The sequence below is a fragment of the Taudactylus pleione genome, unplaced genomic scaffold (assembly GCF_031769625.1).
Source record: "Taudactylus pleione unplaced genomic scaffold, aTauple2 ptg000140l, whole genome shotgun sequence".
Classification (NCBI taxonomy): domain Eukaryota; kingdom Metazoa; phylum Chordata; class Amphibia; order Anura; family Myobatrachidae; genus Taudactylus; species Taudactylus pleione.
The window spans coordinates 2,008,948-2,027,043 of record NW_028284542.1 but is presented as its reverse complement, the minus strand read 5'-3'; the positions used below and the strand labels follow the sequence as shown (position 1 = coordinate 2,027,043).

General features: G+C 48.5%; 1 protein-coding gene across 1 annotated transcript in view; it reads right to left on the bottom strand.

Annotated features, from left to right (window-relative positions):
* The window catches only part of ACER3 (alkaline ceramidase 3), a 54,708-nt gene extending 38,288 nt beyond the window's left edge, over positions 1 to 16,420 (bottom strand). Inside the window, exon 1 of the mRNA XM_088473791.1 lies at positions 16,250 to 16,420. Within this exon, the coding sequence (XP_088329917.1) occupies positions 16,250 to 16,352 (103 nt within the window). The 5' untranslated portion in view covers positions 16,353 to 16,420. The remainder of the gene's footprint in view (positions 1 to 16,249) is intronic.
* Between the last annotated feature and the right edge of the window lie 1,676 nt (positions 16,421 to 18,096).

Below are 18,096 nucleotides of genomic sequence, written 5' to 3'. Positions count from 1 at the left end.
GCGCTACCGCTCTGCTGCGGTCCGCTGTCCCAGGGGGTAGTGGAAGCGCAGGTTGGTCGCCTGGCTCCACGCTGCAGCCAGTCCCCAGGGAGCCCCCTGCCTGGGGACTTAGGACCATGTGATCAGCGGGGACCCACCGCGGGACCCCGCTGCTTACCTCTGTCCCCCTTGAATCCGGCCATGGTCCGGAGCATCTGGGGTCACCGCTAGCTGTGACCCCAGACGCCCACCAGCATCCCCGGATCAGTACCGGCGTTCTGGTACCGGCGGGGTGTAGGGAAGACAGCATGGACGTCAGGACTGACTGTCCATGCTGTTCATCCAGTTGTGCAGCCACAGCTGCATGAAGAATAAGCTTCAGGGGCTCTTCTAGCCCCCACTCCAACAGGTGCACCCGACTCCGGCCGGGCACCAAACTAAACTGAGGTGCCTTGGCCTGGGGGCGGGGTATAGGAGGGGGACCTAGTGCATCCTGGGAGGCTGAAAGCTTAACTCTTTGGTGCCCTGCGACTGACGTCACACCTATACCCCAAGGTATCCTGTGGATACCCTATGGACCCTGAAGTAGAAATGTCGTTACGAAACGACATATCGACCCGACATCGCACCAGTGTGTACTCGACTTAACTGTACTGTCTAGACCAGAGCTCGACAAATCCCGAGGGCCAGGTCACCATGGTTACCAGATTTTGCTGCCTGGCTACCAAATTTTGCTGCCTGGCTACCAAATTTGGCAGTGAGGGAGGAAGCAGATCCTCATGTCCGGCGGAGACTTGTTCCTATAGTATTGCGGTGTTCATATGATGCACAGGAGTGCATGTGCTGAGTGTCGCCTGTGGTGACTGCTGTGCCTCTGTCCGTCCCGGCCTGCGCTGACGACTCCTCTCCATCCTAGCCTGCTCTGATCCCTGCTGTCTGTCCCAGTCTACGCTGATCCTCCTGTACGTCCCGGCTGTCTACTGTCTCCTATCTCCGGCTGCGCAGAGCTCTCCGGTAGTAGGGTCTATGGTGTGACCACGGGGGGTTTTGCTGTACTTTCTGTGAAATGTGGTCCTTTATTACTGGAGGGTGGGGGGGAGGAGCAGGGGAGCTGTGCGGGGGCCTCCATATACTGTATCCATTCACCTGTGACCATATTGTGGACTAGTATAGTGTGTATAACACACAGAGCTGTGCTCCTCACTCACTCCTGTAATTTTTTTCGGGGGATGCCGGTCTGGCTCCTACACTTTCATCCTGACTCCTGGATTTAAAAAAAAAAAAAAAAAGAAAAAAAAAAAAAAAAGTGTCAATCCCTGGTCTAGACGTTGTTTATCCGGTACAAAATGACACCAACACACACACTGCCGCCCAGCTCTCTAGGATACGTACATAGTTAGAGACGCCACAAAAGGAATAGCCATGCGAACTAGCCAAGCATCGAGCGCTAAAGTAGCGCTTCTAATTGATCGGGGAATATCCTATTAGCCGCGAAGTTCCGCCCGACTCCGGCACTTATGGATATTTTTCGGGACCTGGTGTGTCCGGAAAAATAATCCACGATAAGTGCCGTTATTTTCACCACCTAAAAGGCGAAAACACATAGGATCTGCAATAAGCTCGCGGACCTATGTGTTTTTTGGGAGAATTATCCTATTATTACTTAGACTAAAATAATAGAATAAAGGTGAAAAAAAAAATGAAAAATTATAAAAATAATAATAATGGCGGAAAAAACGGGGATAATCCCATTTTCTCTGCGATAACAGCTATCCATTAGCTCTCTCTCGTTACATATACAGTATCCTATTGACCGACTTATCTGAAATAAACGTTTGTTATACTGCAGGTATTACTGTACTCCTGCTGGATTAGTTTGTATATAAATGTATCCTTACTTGACTCATGTAATGTGGATCTACCTTGTAATATTATTGTACCTTCTTCTCCTAGATAAATGGGGAATTTGATTGAGGTAATATTCCATTTATCCATGCATAGTGCGCAGAGCTGCGTAAAGTGCAATCGCTGGGCTGAGAATACAGCAGTCTGAGACATGTGATGTCATTCATCAAAACGCCATGTGTCAGACACTGCCAGGCTGCGGCAGAGAAGATGTACCCAGCTGCCGGGCTCTACAACGTCCTGTACTTTATGGCCATGGCTGCTGGAAGTGTGACAATCTCTGCTCATGGCTGCGATACCAGCCGTTCACACGCCAATGGATGAACTTTATATCATTCAAATAGTTTTTAAAGAAAAAAAAAAAAAATTAAATAATAAGCCTTACGTCCACGCTGACACTATTAAAAACTACTTTTTTGTCAAGTTAAATGAACGCAATGAAAGAATGAAACGCAGTATGACAGGGACTACCCGGAAAAAGAAAAAATAGCTTAAGCCGCGTGGCTACCAACTAGCAGTCGCTTTGCGAGGTTTAAACGCGCATTAAAAATAGAGATTGTTCTATGAAAACATAGATATAGGGCCTGCGTAGCAAGAACAGGTCAGGACGCGTTTCACCGGCCTCTGATCACACTGATGGCTTTTATTACTTCTATATGTTTATTATATATATATTTTTTTTTCGTTAGGTCTTTTATTTGGTCTGGGGTTATCTGGCTCTAATAAGAGTTGCTGCAATTAGATCCAAGTTACCTTGGATGATCTAGTTAGTATATCGTAGGGTAGATCCCCTCTACTGCCATTCCTGGTCATGTTGCCATATAAGGTCACATCACTGTGGCACAGGAAGAGGCGTGGCCTCAGAATGAGAGAGACACTGGACGTTATATTTCCCTGTGACCGATACCGCTATAAGCAGGAGCTAAGCACTCATAGAGGGGTATTCAATATGAAGCGTAAACTTTGCTGTCGAAGTTTACGTTTCATATCAGAGTTTTACCTGCGTTAAAGTATCGGGCGCGCGCTTATCCCCGTATTCAATATGAAATTAACGAAAACGGGAGACTCCGAAGTTGGATTTGCGTAAAGTTACGAATTTTTCCTTAAAAAAATTGTAGGACCCCCCCTAAAGTTGTAAAAACATGGGGGATCACTACGGGTACCCCCATTTTAGCCTGTAATTGAAAGTCGGGGATTTAAATAGCCGCAGCAGGTGTTTTTTCCCCCCCGACATTGAAGAAGTGATGCAGAAGAGCACTTAGGGTTTTTTTTTCGTTTTTTTTAAGTGGTCCCATCAAATTTGGGGTACATGAAAATGGGTACTAGCATATTTTGATGTCCCTAAAGTAAGTTTTTAAAAATTCTGCAATTGTGCACCTGCCGCTATAAATCTATTCTAGAAAACACCTGCCGCATACTTGCAGAATAGCCCTGAACCTATTTCCCTATTGTTAAACAATTTTTTCACCCCAATTTTTTAATACATTTTTTGGGGTGTCCCTATTATTTTTTTTTAACTTTTTTTTGAGTTTTTTTAAATGTCATTCCCAGGGGTGCAGGCTATTTTTTTTAAGCCTGCACCCCTAAACCCCAATTCTGCACTTTTTTTCGACACCTATTCAACGGTGAAAAGTTATCACCGTTTTTTATCAAAGACTTTTCGAACCTGCGATAAGTCTTTGAAATTGAATACGGTGTAAAAGTAAAACCTGCGAGAATGACGTCATAAGTGCGATATTAACGCAAAAACAATGTTTTCGCTCCCATATTGAATACCCCTAATAGACTAGAATACATCTCCCAGGTATGATAACACACCCATCTCTGCCCTGTCTGTATCACAGCACCAGCATAGCACCAACACGACACAATCATTAGTGAGCAGCCTGTTGCTAATACGAGATTTAAAAGAAAAAAAACAAAAAAAAACAAAAAGCAAGAGGATTATTTGAGATGACAGCGCATGCGAGACCACACACACACACAGTGTTCACTCTAGCTCCGGGGGCAGGCAGGGTGCTGTAGCTAGAGGGGGCAACTTTGTGCGCGCGGGCGAAAAGGGGGCGTGGCCATAAAAGGGGCGTGTCTATAAGACGCGTCCCCATTTTCATCATACTTGGGGGCATGCCCGGCACTTACGGACATGCCGGGCAGCCCCCAAGTGCTTCAGACAGGGAGAACAGATGCCGGGCGCATGCGCCCGGCGTCTATTTTCTGGCAGTGACCGGGTCACCGCACATTTCTCCACCCGCGGGACACTGCGTCCCGTGGGTGAAGACTGCACCCGCAGCCTGTGAGGGCAGGGTGCTTTTTGCCCTCCTTCTGGAGGGCAGGGTGCTTTTTGCCCTCCAGAAGGAGGGCAGGGTGCCGCACCCTGCTAAAACAGCCTAGCGGGAACGACACACACACACACACACACACACACACACACACACACACACACACACACCAGGAGCGTCCGTATTATATGTTTATATATCAGCATATCTGCAATTAACCTCAGATGTCGTTATGTGGCAAAGGAAGAGAAGACCAGCTTCTTGTTGCTTAATAAGTTGCCTTCATGCTTTGCCGCCTTAGTATTGCTATGGCGAAGAGGTCATTAAGAGAAAACTATGGGAATGTTGGAAAGATCTCTGAATTCTGCCTTTTAAATACAAACGGAGATGCATGTTGGCATAACACCCTCCAACCCCCACCCTTGCACAAGCCCATAGGGCTGGGCATTAAGCGGTCCCACAGGCTGTTGTAGAACTACACATACCAGCATGCCCTGCCACAGTTTTTTGCTATTTTGTCATGCTAAAATAGTTGCAAGGCCGGCTGGGATTTGTAGTTCAACAGCAGCTGGAGAGACGCTTATTGCCCAGCCCTACGACATAGATGGGCAGACAGGAATGGTCAACAGTATTCGTATTTAGTATTCGGAGCACTGATTGGCTACAGACCGCCCGCCCACCCACTACGTTTCCTGCTTGTCCATGTGTAACCAGTTCTAAATGATAGATCCGACTGGTGTTCTGACCCCAAAGGCCCTTAAACATACCAGTCTGCAAAGCAAAAAAACAAAAAACACCCAGCAGCAAATGCCCCGTGCATCGTGCCGTTGCAAATCAGAACTTCAAGTGCACTAGTGACCCCTATATAAAACTCCTAAGCACACGGCAGAGGCCATCTTTCTTTTTCTACCGCTAGGACACCTGATGAGTCTGTCTCCTTCCTCATTTGCCTGGAATGCCATTGGCTTAAAAAAAGGGGCTGAGTGAAGGAGAAGAATATCAACGAATTAAAAAAGCTTTAAAAACAAAAAAACAAAAACATAAATCACTATTTTAGAAAGGACTCACTAGCATGATGTGTATGTAATTAGCTGAAGGCAGAAAGTCTATACTATACGGCGACAATTCGCTTTAAAATGTGGCTTCCGCCATGGAGTCAAGTGACACCTGAAGTATACCTGTCCTAGGTAAACAGCCCGAGGCTCACCAGAGCCGCACAATAGACCGAGCACATTATTCCGGATCATCAAACATTCCTGGAAACTTAAACTGCAACATCCAATGCGGTACAACCACAGAACCATCCTACTCACTGTAGCGCCAGCCGTTCCCATCCTCGCCCGGTATTGTACACCACACAAAGGGAAAGCAAATAAATAAAAGTCAGTGACACGGGACGGGTTCACCGGCTTAGGTCACCTGCAATTAACCCAGTTTTTACAAGTACAATTAATGTTTGGTCGCATTAAGTCATTTTCCCCCTGGTGAGGCTCAGATGTTTAGTTAGCGGCTATTGCTTCAAGCTTACTGCCGAGATATTTTTCCAGCAGAAGACGCGCATCTTTTGTGATTCTTTGCAGAATAAGCCCTTTTCTATAAAAAAAAAAAAAAAAAAAATCCACAAAGGCAGATTTAATCCTTTAAGGTTACAAAGACATTCAAAGCATTTATAACAATGCAGCCGTAGATTATAATTACTACCCAGCTGCAGGCTGGGTCATATTATAAGCCAGGGAACTTTTTTACCTTTTACTCCAAAATATATTTAGATACGCCGACGTTACCCCCTTGATATGAAAGGAAGGATATCATATAGTAGTGCCCCCATAGTTATGTCCCTGCAGTAGTGCCCCCATATTTATGTCCCTGCAGTAGTGCCCCCATATAATGTCCCTGCAGTAGTGCCCCCATATAGTGTCCCTGCAGTAGTGCCCCCATATAGTGTCCCTGCAGTAGTGCCGCTTGTAAAAAAACAAAAACAAACACTTACCTTAATCCCCGCTGCTGCATCCGCCACCGTCCTGTCCGCCCGGCTGCTCCTCGGAACTATGGGAGAGATGTCATGACGTCTCTCCCATAGTGCGCTTGGGGAGAGCCGGAAGCTGGAGTTCAGAAGAGAACTCCAGCCTCTGGCTAACGTGGCGCTGCAGGGAAGGAGCTGGGCGCCCGCTGGTTATAACATCTCAGCACGCGTCTGGCTTAGAGCCTCCCTGCGGCACAGCCGGGCATGCATATGAATCATTCTGTATTATACCTATATGCATGCCCGGCTGTCCGTCCATTACCCCCGGGAATTTCATTTTTACCCCTGTTCCCTGACCACTGTTGTAAGCGATGTCAGGTACCCTCGTGTAGATCCAGAGAAACTGAAAACATTGAGAATAACTACTTCTATATTATCCAGCGGCAACATACTGCACAGCAATGTACACATGACTTATTTATTCAAATCAGTCTCTAGGGGGAGATTACAATCTAATTTCCTAACCACTTGCACGCTAAGAAGCGGATTCTGAGACCCACCCAAGTCGCAATACGCACGGATTTTGCAAATGCGGCAAGGAATGAAACTGGCTTGTGCGCGTGCGGCGGATCAGGTATCTGCACACAGACTGAGATCCTTAGTGCATACGGATTGATCCAACAGTCGACGGACCACACGTGCGGTGAAATGGGCGAATCTGGGCGGTAACCATGCGATCATACGCAACTTGTGTCTTGTGACAGCGTCGCAGGGATGCGAGCCAGGTAACTAGCTCGACCGTAGCGCGCAGATGGAAGCGGGACGCCCAATTGAGCCGTATCGTTCGCAGGAACACCACACGCATTATGCAGAAGGAAATACATTTTAGAAGTGAACACTTGCACCACATCCCAAGTCCCCGACGAGTAAGTAAAAATTGAATACCGCCCTAATTTAGGACAAGGGGAAACATGGAGATTGCAAAGACCAAGAGAATCAGAAAAAAAAACAAAAACAGCAAAACATTTTACTGCCCTAAACGATGAACAAGACATCACTGAGCGGAGAACAAGCCCCGTTTGCTGTGCTAGGAGTACTTACATTGCCGACTCATCTAATCTGCAACTGCCCATTACCGGGCTTCAGTCTCTGTCAGGCCAACCACTCCATACTGGCTGCAATGTCAGCACATAAGGACAGTAATAAGGCTAGTGATGTGTATCTAATCACACAATGCAGCTGGCGTGACACACCGGCTTCCACCCAGACCATCAGAGTTAATAAGTGACCACAACTAACTGCTCCTCCAACACTTGTGCTGGAAGGAGGAGATCTATAACAGTGACCCCCTGCAGCACTTATCTGCCAATGCCATCTATGCTGGCTCAGATTTCCCAATCACACCTGCAGACGTCCCCCTGTCCTATGCCAACACTTACTGTTCACAAGGAAATCCGGAGTCTCCCCAGAGTTTAGATTTATAGACACTTCTGTGAGAGCTACACAACAACAAAACATTAAAGTTCCCATGTATAAACACGGGTATTAATATGAAATACAGCATCAGGTCATATTAAGGTATAGGACAAGACACATGATACTGCAGAATAAGACAGACAATGACAACCGTATTCAAGTAACAGAAATATAGGAGCGTTACTTTGTACAGTCCCCCATCAGTGACGTGTGGTGAGGTCAATGGCTGGGGAGGCACACATGGAGATGGTTCTGAAGTGCTGGAAGCCTGTCTCAGCCCCTACTCACTGTAACTCTCCCCTCACTACACTTAGCTTCAGTGCCCATTGATCCTCCTACCTGCATCACTGTGTGTTCTCTTGCTGCTGCTGACTGAGCTCTGATCTCTAAACACTGCAGTGCACTTCCTGGTCACATGACACATCCAAGGTGTCCATCAGTGCTCAAGGCACGCCCCCCCCCATACTCAGAGGCATGCCTCTATTAGCCACCTTTCTGTGCAGCTTACGGCCCATGGTGTCACCCCGCCCCCAGCTGTGCAAGCAGTGCCTGACTACACAGAAGTGAGGCTGAGCTGTTGCTGCCTCATCTCATTTCCCTGCAGTCCCAGGGAGCTCCACAAAGCTGGTGACTGACGATTATAAAAATGATTACAATAAACAAAGAAGAAGATGTTTATAAGTTAGAATCATTTTTACATCAAATCTCAGGAGTATAATAGGTGATGCTCTGCCTCCCCTCCCCACACAAACAGAACGGGAACTGATAACTGCATCTGGGATGGAAAATGGAAATGGCGCAGAAGAGAGAATACACACACACACACACAGCTATGCAGCGGGGAAGCTTTCAATGTGCTCTGAAAAATTGCTGCAAATCTACACGGCTTCTCCTACATACTTCCATATGCCCGTGTGTACTATGGCAAAAACCAACGCACATTAATCTGGTTAAATATGGCGTTACAACACATGGGTTCAGTCACCTGCCTCCACGCCGCCATCAGGGGCAATCGCTCACAATCCATCAGATATAGTTTCCGTAACTGGGAAAAAGCATGCAGTACTGATATGTAATAAGCGTAAAGGATAATAACACTCCAAACACACAGGAGGATCTCAGCTTTGCCCCTATTCATCCAGATTTGCCTTTAGCTTGAGCGGAGGAAAAGAAACGAAAACAATTCTCTGTGAGCCATGAGGATGTATTATGAGAATAGATCATTTTAGCTGTAATGTAGACAATGGAAGTGATCCAATATCTTTAGACACAACAGTAAAGATAGAAGCAGCTTCAAACGCCAGGGTAAAATGCATGCTCACGACGCTTACACAAGCGGATTTTTTTTCTTTAAACTTTTTAAAGAGCGTTTTTGGACAAGAAGATGTCCCAGCTATGGTCAGTACAGAAAATGGCTCCATAACAAATGAGATGCAAAGCTTCTGACAATATTATGGGGAGTAGGGTAGATCTTGAGTATATTTTGCATTGAAGTCTGCAGAGTTTATGGTACTGGCACAGGCGTTAACATCGCGCTTTCCCTGAAGCCTCCATATGGATCAATGATCCCTAAACCAAGCCTGATTTCCCTACGTGGATGGCACGCCATAGCGAATGCAACTACAAGGTGGCTGGGGCACAAGGAGCCTGACTGCTAAACACCAGCACAATTTATTCATGCACACCATCAGTTACTCATTCAGGAGTGACGGCAATTACCACCTATGCCAAAAACTATTATTAGTTATTTGAGATTAATCCACAATCCCCCCTCCCGGCACCCTAAACCTAAGTCTCCCGGGGAGGTGCCTAACCTCCCCTCCCGCTAACATTCCCGGCGGTGTGCCTAATCCTAATCACCCCCATCCCTAGCTAGCAGCGCATACTTACCCGCTGTCTGGACGTTCGGGATTCTGCAGTCGGGATGCTGACACCGGTATCCTGATGTCCATTGGGATATCGCCGTCTGCAGTATGCCACGTGCCGGTATTGCAGCGTCGATATTTCAACTGCCGGCATCCCGTCTGCCAGCATAATAACTGCATCCCCATGTGCAGACCCACCACCCTCAACATGTAGATCAACAATGGTCAGATGCCCAAGACCCCTATTATTCTGAAGCACCCGACGGCTGTTGTTGATAACATTCCCCAGTTTGTCTGACCGCTGTGAGCATCAGCGGTCCTGGAAATGAGAGCACCACGGCTCTGACACATGGGGGTATATTTTCTGAAAGCCGATTTTAATCTATCAACTTTGATGTTCAGTTTCTGGGGCTAAAATCACACAGTTAGTAAATGTGAGATTTTGCCCCAGAAAGTCAACAATCGATGTTGACAGATTTAGATTGATTTAAAAAAAAAAAAAAAAAAGAAAAAGAATCGACTTAGTAAATTTACCCCTTGGGATGAATTATTCCCATCAGGTTATTAATTCTTTATTTTTTTGCTGAACTGCTCCTTTAATTACTGCACGCACCAGTGTTTAGTCGTCAGTGCCAACTTTTATCGTACCATAAATGTTACCTGTCCAGGTAGCTACTAGGACACTTATGCAAATGGGGCGATGGGGAAGGGCAAAGGTTGTTGGGTAGCTGCATACGGAGAGACTATGTAGCTAATGGGTTATCCCCAAGCTGTTCTGTGCATTCAGACTCCACTGCAACTACTCTCCGATATCTGGCTCCCTCATTACTGACAGCACCTCTGTGCTGGAAACAGAGCTCAACAAATATTCTCTCCATGCCGCACCATTGCTGGAGGGTAGTTATCAGACCGGCAGACGGAATGCCGCCGGTCTGAAACCCGTAGCTGAGAGTCCATCACGCAGGGGGGGGGGGTTGTTAGGTTTAAGCAGTGTAGCTGGGGGGGGGGGGGGGGGCGGTTAGGCACTAACGGGGAGGGGTAGTATACCAACCATCGGGACGCTGCTTTCAGTTTTTTGACCGAAGGAATCAAGACAGCCGGCATTACATACCCATTCCTGCTGGAGCAGCAGAATCTACAGAAAGGTCATAATAATAATAATGTTATTTAGTATGGGATCAGGGGTCTATGTAGTGCAGAAGGGCAGGTGGCATTCCTGTGTGGCTGGAACTCAAACATTACTTCTAAACAAACAGGAAACATCTTACAGGCAAGGTGGGCCTTTAAATAAGTCTTGGTTATATAATAAATGATCCAACTTGCCGAACTCAGAACAACAACAACAACATAAAGTAAAATATTAGTTTATTTTATTATTTCTAAATAAATCTAGCATGCTACAACCATGGCATTAAATACCAATTAGAAACTTACTGGGCTAAATCTCAGTCCATTCCACTGGCCTATACAGCACATTATTAATCCACCAAGGCCCAAATGCGATCGGCTCCGATTTGATGGCCGCTAGATGTAAAGCACAGATCAGTTTTGATGCAAAACCAACCTGGTTTCACCTTAAACCGAATTGTCGCTTTGAATCTTGCTTTCTTCCGGGAATAGGGCCGAGACCAGGAAATCCGATCCTGTTATATTTGGATCTAACACCCATGGGGGAAAGGCGGAACAAGGTCTGAGTGCCCATGCCTACCAGGAAATATATGTGCCATTCATCACCGTCCTGCCAATTGTGCCCACAGCAATGTAGGGTTTTATTTGTACCTGGGCCTAACTATTCTCAGACACTTATGTGCTTTACATTGCGCTGGGGGATCGAAATTCCACTTGACAACCATGATAAAACCACTAAAGCATCCCCTGGTTAGAGGGAAAAGTCCACCCGAGACAGAGCAACCAGCGTGAGCTGGCCAATGCCGATCCACCGGAGACAGAGCAACCAGCGTGAGCTGGCCAATGCCGATCCACCGGAGACAGAGCAACCAGCGTGAGCTGGCCAATGCCGATCCACCGGAGACAGAGCAACCAGCGTGAGCTGGCCAATGCCGATCCACCGGAGACAGAGCAACCAGCGTGAGCTGGCCAATGCCGATCCACCGGAGACAGAGCAACCAGCGTGAGCTGGCCAATGCCGATCCACCGGAGACAGAGCAACCAGCGTGAGCTGGCCAATGCCGATCCACATTTTAGAATCAAAAATGATGGTATAAGACATCTGCCACCCATGTCAGAGTGTCCGGCTATGGGATGCAAACTTTGCGGTATGCCAATAAATCCAGGAGCTGCAGTTGAGATTCGCTCTGATTTGCAGGTGGTGTCTATAAGACAGTATTTATTGGCATGCAGTGTTCTCCCCAGGCTGTATTTTGCGGGTGCACCACTCAGCACTTTGGGAGCCTGCAAGAGGAGACAGTATCTGGGAGCTGTATAAAAAGGACCAGATCCTACAGACTTTGCAGCTTTTTCCATAATCAGACGACTGGGCCTCTAATAATAAAAGGAGAATTAATATTAGTCACTAATGGGGAGGGTTAGTGTTATGATGTACGAACAGAGGGTTAGGGGGAGAAGGGGGGGGGGGTAGGTATAATTACCTGACCCTTGTCGGGATTCTGAGCATGGGGATGCCGCTGTCGGTATATTGATAGCAAGCATCCCGACTGCCGGGATTACATACCCATTCCATAAGAGCACTGCACGGATATGATATTTTGGTTATATACAACTCTTACAAGCGGTTACAGCCAGGTAAAGTACATAATGAATGCATCCTGGCAATGGTAACAATGGCCAGGATAATCTGGAGTGTTCAGCCAGCAAACAAACAGGATATAGCCGATGTAATCAGAACAACGAGATCCTGGTAGGAGAAACCATAGGCAACGTGATATAAAGGAGCGGGGACGACAACAGCGAAACAAGCGACCGATTTCCACGCCACATGTAACGGCAACAGCGCGGTAAACTACACAAGCTACATAAAAAGCTTACGTGGGAACCACCTGATCCTTTCATGTTATTTTGTACTGAGCAGCCTCAATGCCCTTAACTATTAACCTTTATTTATCGGCTTCAATTGGGCTATCAAAACCCAACTTCTTTTATTAAAGCCTCCAACGCTCATCATAACCCATTGTTTCTGTGTCACCTCTCTCACGAGCAGGGCCCTCCTCCCTTATGTGCTTTTCCTTCCCTGGCTTATACCATCAGCTCCTCCCCACTGCCACTGCAGCCCTAAGCCTTTGGCTTCAGCCAGCTCTGCTTCTGTGGGTACTATAACTCCATGTGCTGCAATGTTTCAGGGGCAGCACAGACGGTGTAATGGTTAGCATTACTGCCTCACAGCACTGAGGTAATGGGTTCGTTTCCCACTATGGCCCTAACTGTGTGGAGTTTGTACATTCTCCCTGTGCTTGCGTGGGTTTCCTCCAGGTGTTCCGGTTTCCTCCCACACTCCAAAAATATACTGGTAGTTAATTGGGTACCAACAAAAGTTAACCCTAGTGTGTGTACATGTGGTAGGGAATATAGAGTGTAAACTCCACTGGGGCAGGGACTGATGTGAATGGTCAGACATTCTCTGTACTGCGCTGCGGAATGTGTGTGCACTATATAAATAATTATTTATTACCAGTTGTTTCATACTATAAGACATTTGTACTTTTATCTAGTCTTCTTTGCAATGTTTCTGCTTATGTACTGTGCAAGGCAGCGCGGACCCCATGGCGGCGCCATATAAACAATGATTGGTGATAATTTATATGGTGTCAACATACTGCACTACGTTTCACACAGAATATTGCTTAAACCGTTACGTCAGTCCCTGTCCCAGTGGAGCTTACAATGTAATTTCATTAGCACACAAACATTCAGGTTAATTTAGTTCCCTGGTCAGGAAGTAACCCATAGTCCCTTTTCTGCGAGGCAGTAATGCCATGCCAACAACTTGCCCCTGGGCTAACCTTACATTTAGCCTGATGGCACGCATACACACACCAACCCAAACAAAGATAACCACGGGCATCCGGCTAAAGAAAATGTAATCACCTTTACAGCGCTGAAGGCGGAGTTTACACCTGAAAGGACTGCTAAACCCCACAATTCAAAAATGTGTCAGATAGGACTCAAAAATGGTAAAACGCGTTGTTCGACAATAACAAGATTTTCCATTGCAACACTGTTAGATAGTGTAATCTCCTCGTACATTTACAGCCGAGGACTTCATATGATCATAGATGACTGCAGCTCAAAAAGCTGAGACTGTAGTCATTTGGGCTGTTGTGACATTAGTGGCCTTGGAACGTGAAAACATCCACACTGTGCATTTCTGTGGAGCAGGAGGACAATACAGCCAGTCCCTCACTGCCTGCTCAGTGGGAGAACCAACGCTTTCTTAACAAGGCAATCTGTGGAAAAGACATGAAACAGGAGCACATTAAGCATAAATATTCCAGCTACTGCCTGTATATGACTCAGTGCAGTAATAAGCGGATATATATTCAAGTCATATATCTGAGGAAGGGTGGAACACAGTCTATCCTGAGAACTTGAGCTCGGGAGAGTCATAAAGAGAATCCCTTCAACGGAATCCTATCCATGTGGAGTATTAAGAAGCAATAGGACAGGATAGAGGCGGCGAGATTGGGAGTCCTGATCAAATGCCAGCTTAGTGGCTCAGAACAATGGTTTGGGGCCCCGCACATATCAATGTTGGGTAAAGACATGTCCAAGTGGGACGAAAAATAGCAGCTCGTGTCGCAGGAATGACTTGTCGCACCAGCATTGACAGGTCAGGGTCCCATCACTTTAGTAAGGAGTTTGGGGAAGATCCTGCTGAAAGATCTGGTCAATGACGGTTTCTGTGGCTACAGAAGTAAATATGGCTCACTGTAAGGGTCGAGTATTTGCCTCGAATACCCCTTTCAGACAGAAAAACAAAAATTACCGGGTCAGACATTTCAGCCTGATAATATGCTGATGAACACGGGTCTTCTTTCTGTCCGATGGGGTCAACCCGGGTAGAAAATCCCGGGACTTTGACCAAGGAATTTACCAAGGTCGGAGACCTGGCAATTTCGACCCGGGTTGACCCTTTCAGGCAGAAGAGATACCGTGTTAATCAGCAAATTACCGAGTTGAAATGTTTGACCCGGTAATTGCTCTTCTGTCTGAAGGGGGGTACAGGCAGAGACTGGCAAAACAACCCGGCACACAAATGCCAGGATTTTTGCTTTTTCCTTTCTGAAAATGGTATAAGTGACCTCTCTGGCCACGTATCAGCGGAGGGTAGTACGGGTCATCTTCCACCAGACAGAACAGGTAGCGCCAAATGGTCGGGGCATATACCGGCATGCAGAAGAGGTGCAGCAATAGGAGAACAGAGGGAGAAGCCTTGTGCCCAAGTCCTGCACCTCGGATACCCGTGGGCACACAGACACTATTGTTCACTCTAGGTGCAGGGTGCTGATTAGTGAGAAGGGTATATTTAAATTTTGGAAAACACAATGTGATGCTATTGTAGCTGCAGCAATAAATCACGTATAAAATTTTGCCCTTTAAAATTGAAATATGCCCCCTCACTGATCAGCACCCAGCACATAGAGTGAACACTAAGACACCCTGCTAAACATCCATGGGTACCCCCAAGCACCCTGCTACACCACACTGAACTACAGGTCACTATGCAATGTTCAAGTAGAAGAGGAGGAGTATGGTGTCAGCATCAGGCACTGGCAGTAGGAAGCAGTGTGTGTCAGGCATTGGGCACATTGGAAACATAAGATGTCAGTGTATGGTTTAGAGATACTGGGCACACTGGCAGCAGGTGGCACAGTGGGAAGCACAGGGCACATTGTCAGCAAGAGGATGCATGGTGCCAGGCACTGGGCACACCTGGCAGCAGGAGGCATGGTGTCTCAGGCACTAGGCACACTGGAAGCATTGTAAAGTGTATAGCACAGGGTACACTGACAGCAAACGGCATGGTGTTAGTGACAGGCACACTAGCAGCATAGTGTTTGGTGTATAGAGGCACAGGGCACACTGTCAGCAGGAGGCATGATGTATAGTGTAAGAAGGGTACACTAGCAGCAGGAGGCATAGTGACTGGTGGAAGGCACATGGCACACTGGCAGCATGAAGCATGGTGTATAGCCAGAGGCACTGGCAGCAGGAGGCATGGTGTGAGGCACAGGTGTGTCACTGGCGGCAGCAGGTGTTACACATAGTGGGAGGCACAGGGCACACTGGCAGCAGTTGACATGGTGTATAGCGGGAGGCACTGGCAGGAGGAGGCATAGTGTGAGGCACAGGTGTCACTGGCGACAGCAGGAGATATGTATAGTGGGAGGCACAGGGCACAATGGAAGCAGTAGGCATGGTGTATAGTAGGAGGCACTGGCAGCAAGAGGCATAGTGTGAGGCACAGGTGTGTCACTGGTGGCAGCAGGAGATATTTATAGTGGGAGGCATAGGGCACACTGGCAGCAATAGACATGGTGTATAATGGGAGGCACTTGCAGGAGGAGGCATAGTGTGAGGCATAGTGTGAGGCACAGGTGTCACTGGCGACAGCAGGAGATCTGTATAGTGGGAGGCACAGGGCACACTGGAAGCAGTAGGCATGGTGTATAATGGGAGGCACTGGCAGGAGGGGGCATAGTGTGAGGCACAGGTGTGTCACTGGCGGCAGCAGGAAATATGTATAGTGGGAGGCACGGCCGGTGTTCGGTGAGCAGTGTCAGAGACAGGCGCCATATGGTACTCACAGAACTCGGCGATGTAGAAGGACACTGCGTAGTTCTCCTCGCACCACTCCAGTGTGGAGGTCGGGGCTCCCCAGTACCCGGGCCTGTCCAGCGCCGGCGCCATCTCTCCGCTGCCAGTCACCGCCGCCGGCCTGGAGAAAAGAGGAATGAGAGGAGGAGCCCACTCAAGCCACACCCACTCCAGCGACTGCAGCCAATCCGGTCACCGGACCGTAAACAGCGATGACATTCTTGGTGATGGCGAAGGCGGAGCTTTGATACAGGGCGGTGTGAGCGTCGCTGTGTGAGAGGGCGGCTCTGCTCCTCCATTCACGTGGGGTGACAAAGGGGGCGGAGCTAGGGGTTTATACATACGGGTCACTCGGGGAGAGATCTTTCTGTGTGACGGTGACGGGTCTGTGGTGTGAGGCTGTGTGTGATGGTGACAGGTCTGTGGTGTGAGGCTGTGTGTGATGGTGACGGGTCTGTGGTGTGAGGCTGTGTGTGACGGTGACGGGTCTGTGGTGTGAGGCTGTGTGTGATGGTGACGGGTCTGTGGTGTGAGGCTGTGTGTGATAGTGACGGGTCTGTAGTGTGAGGCTGTGTGTGACGGTGACGGGTCTGTGGTGTGAGGCTGTGTGTGATGGAGACAGGTCTGTAGTGTGAGGCTGTGTGTGACGGTGACGGGTCTGTGGTGTGAGGCTGTGTGTGACGGTGACGGGTCTGTAGTGTGAGGCTGTGTGTGATGGTGACGGGTCTGTAGTGTGAGGCTGTGTGTGACGGTGACGGGTCTGTGGTGTGAGGCTGTGTGTGATGGTGACTGGTCTGTGGTGTGAGGCTGTGTGTGATGGTGACGGGTCTGTGGTGTGAGGCTGTGTGTGATGGTGATGGGTCTGTAGTGTGAGGCTGTGTGTGATAGTGACGGGTCTGTGGTGTGAGGCTGTGTGTGATAGTGACGGGTCTGTAGTGTGAGGCTGTGTGTGACGGTGACGGGTCTGTGGTGTGAGGCTGTGTGTGATGGTGATGGGTCTGTGGTGTGTGAGGCTGTGTGTGATGGAGACAGGTCTGTAGTGTGAGGCTGTGTGTGACGGTGACGGGTCAGTGGTGTGAGGCTGTGTGTGACGGTGACGGGTCTGTGGTGTGAGGCTGTGTGTGACGGTGACGGGTCTGTGGTGTGAGGCTGTGTGTGACGGTGACGGGTCTGTGGTGTGAGGCTGTGTGTGACGGTGACGGGTCTGTGGTGTGAGGCTGTGTGTGACGGTGACGGGTCTGTGGTGTGAGGCTGTGTGTGACGGTGACGGGTCTGTGGTGTGAGGCTGTGTGTGACGGTGACGGGTCTGTGGTGTGAGGCTGTGTGTGACGGTGACGGGTCTGTGGTGTGAGGCTGTGTGTGACGGTGACGGGTCTGTGGTGTGAGGCTGTGTGTGACGGTGACGGGTCTGTGGTGTGAGGCTGTGTGTGACGGTGACGGGTCTGTGGTGTGAGGCTGTGTGTGACGGTGACTGGTCTGTGGTGTGAGGCTGTGTGTGACGGTGACTGGTCTGTGGTGTGAGGCTGTGTGTGACGGTGACGGGTCTGTGGTGTGAGGCTGTGTGTGACGGTGACGGGTCTGTGGTGTGAGGCTGTGTGTGACGGTGACGGGTCTGTGGTGTGAGGCTGTGTGTGACGGTGACTGGTCTGTGGTGTGAGGCTGTGTGTGACGGTGACTGGTCTGTGGTGTGAGGCTGTGTGTGACGGTGACTGGTCTGTGGTGTGAGGCTGTGTGTGACGGTGACTGGTCTGTGGTGTGAGGCTGTGTGTGACGGTGACGGGTCAGTGGTGTGAGGCTGTGTGTGACGGTGACGGGTCTGTGGTGTGAGGCTGTGTGT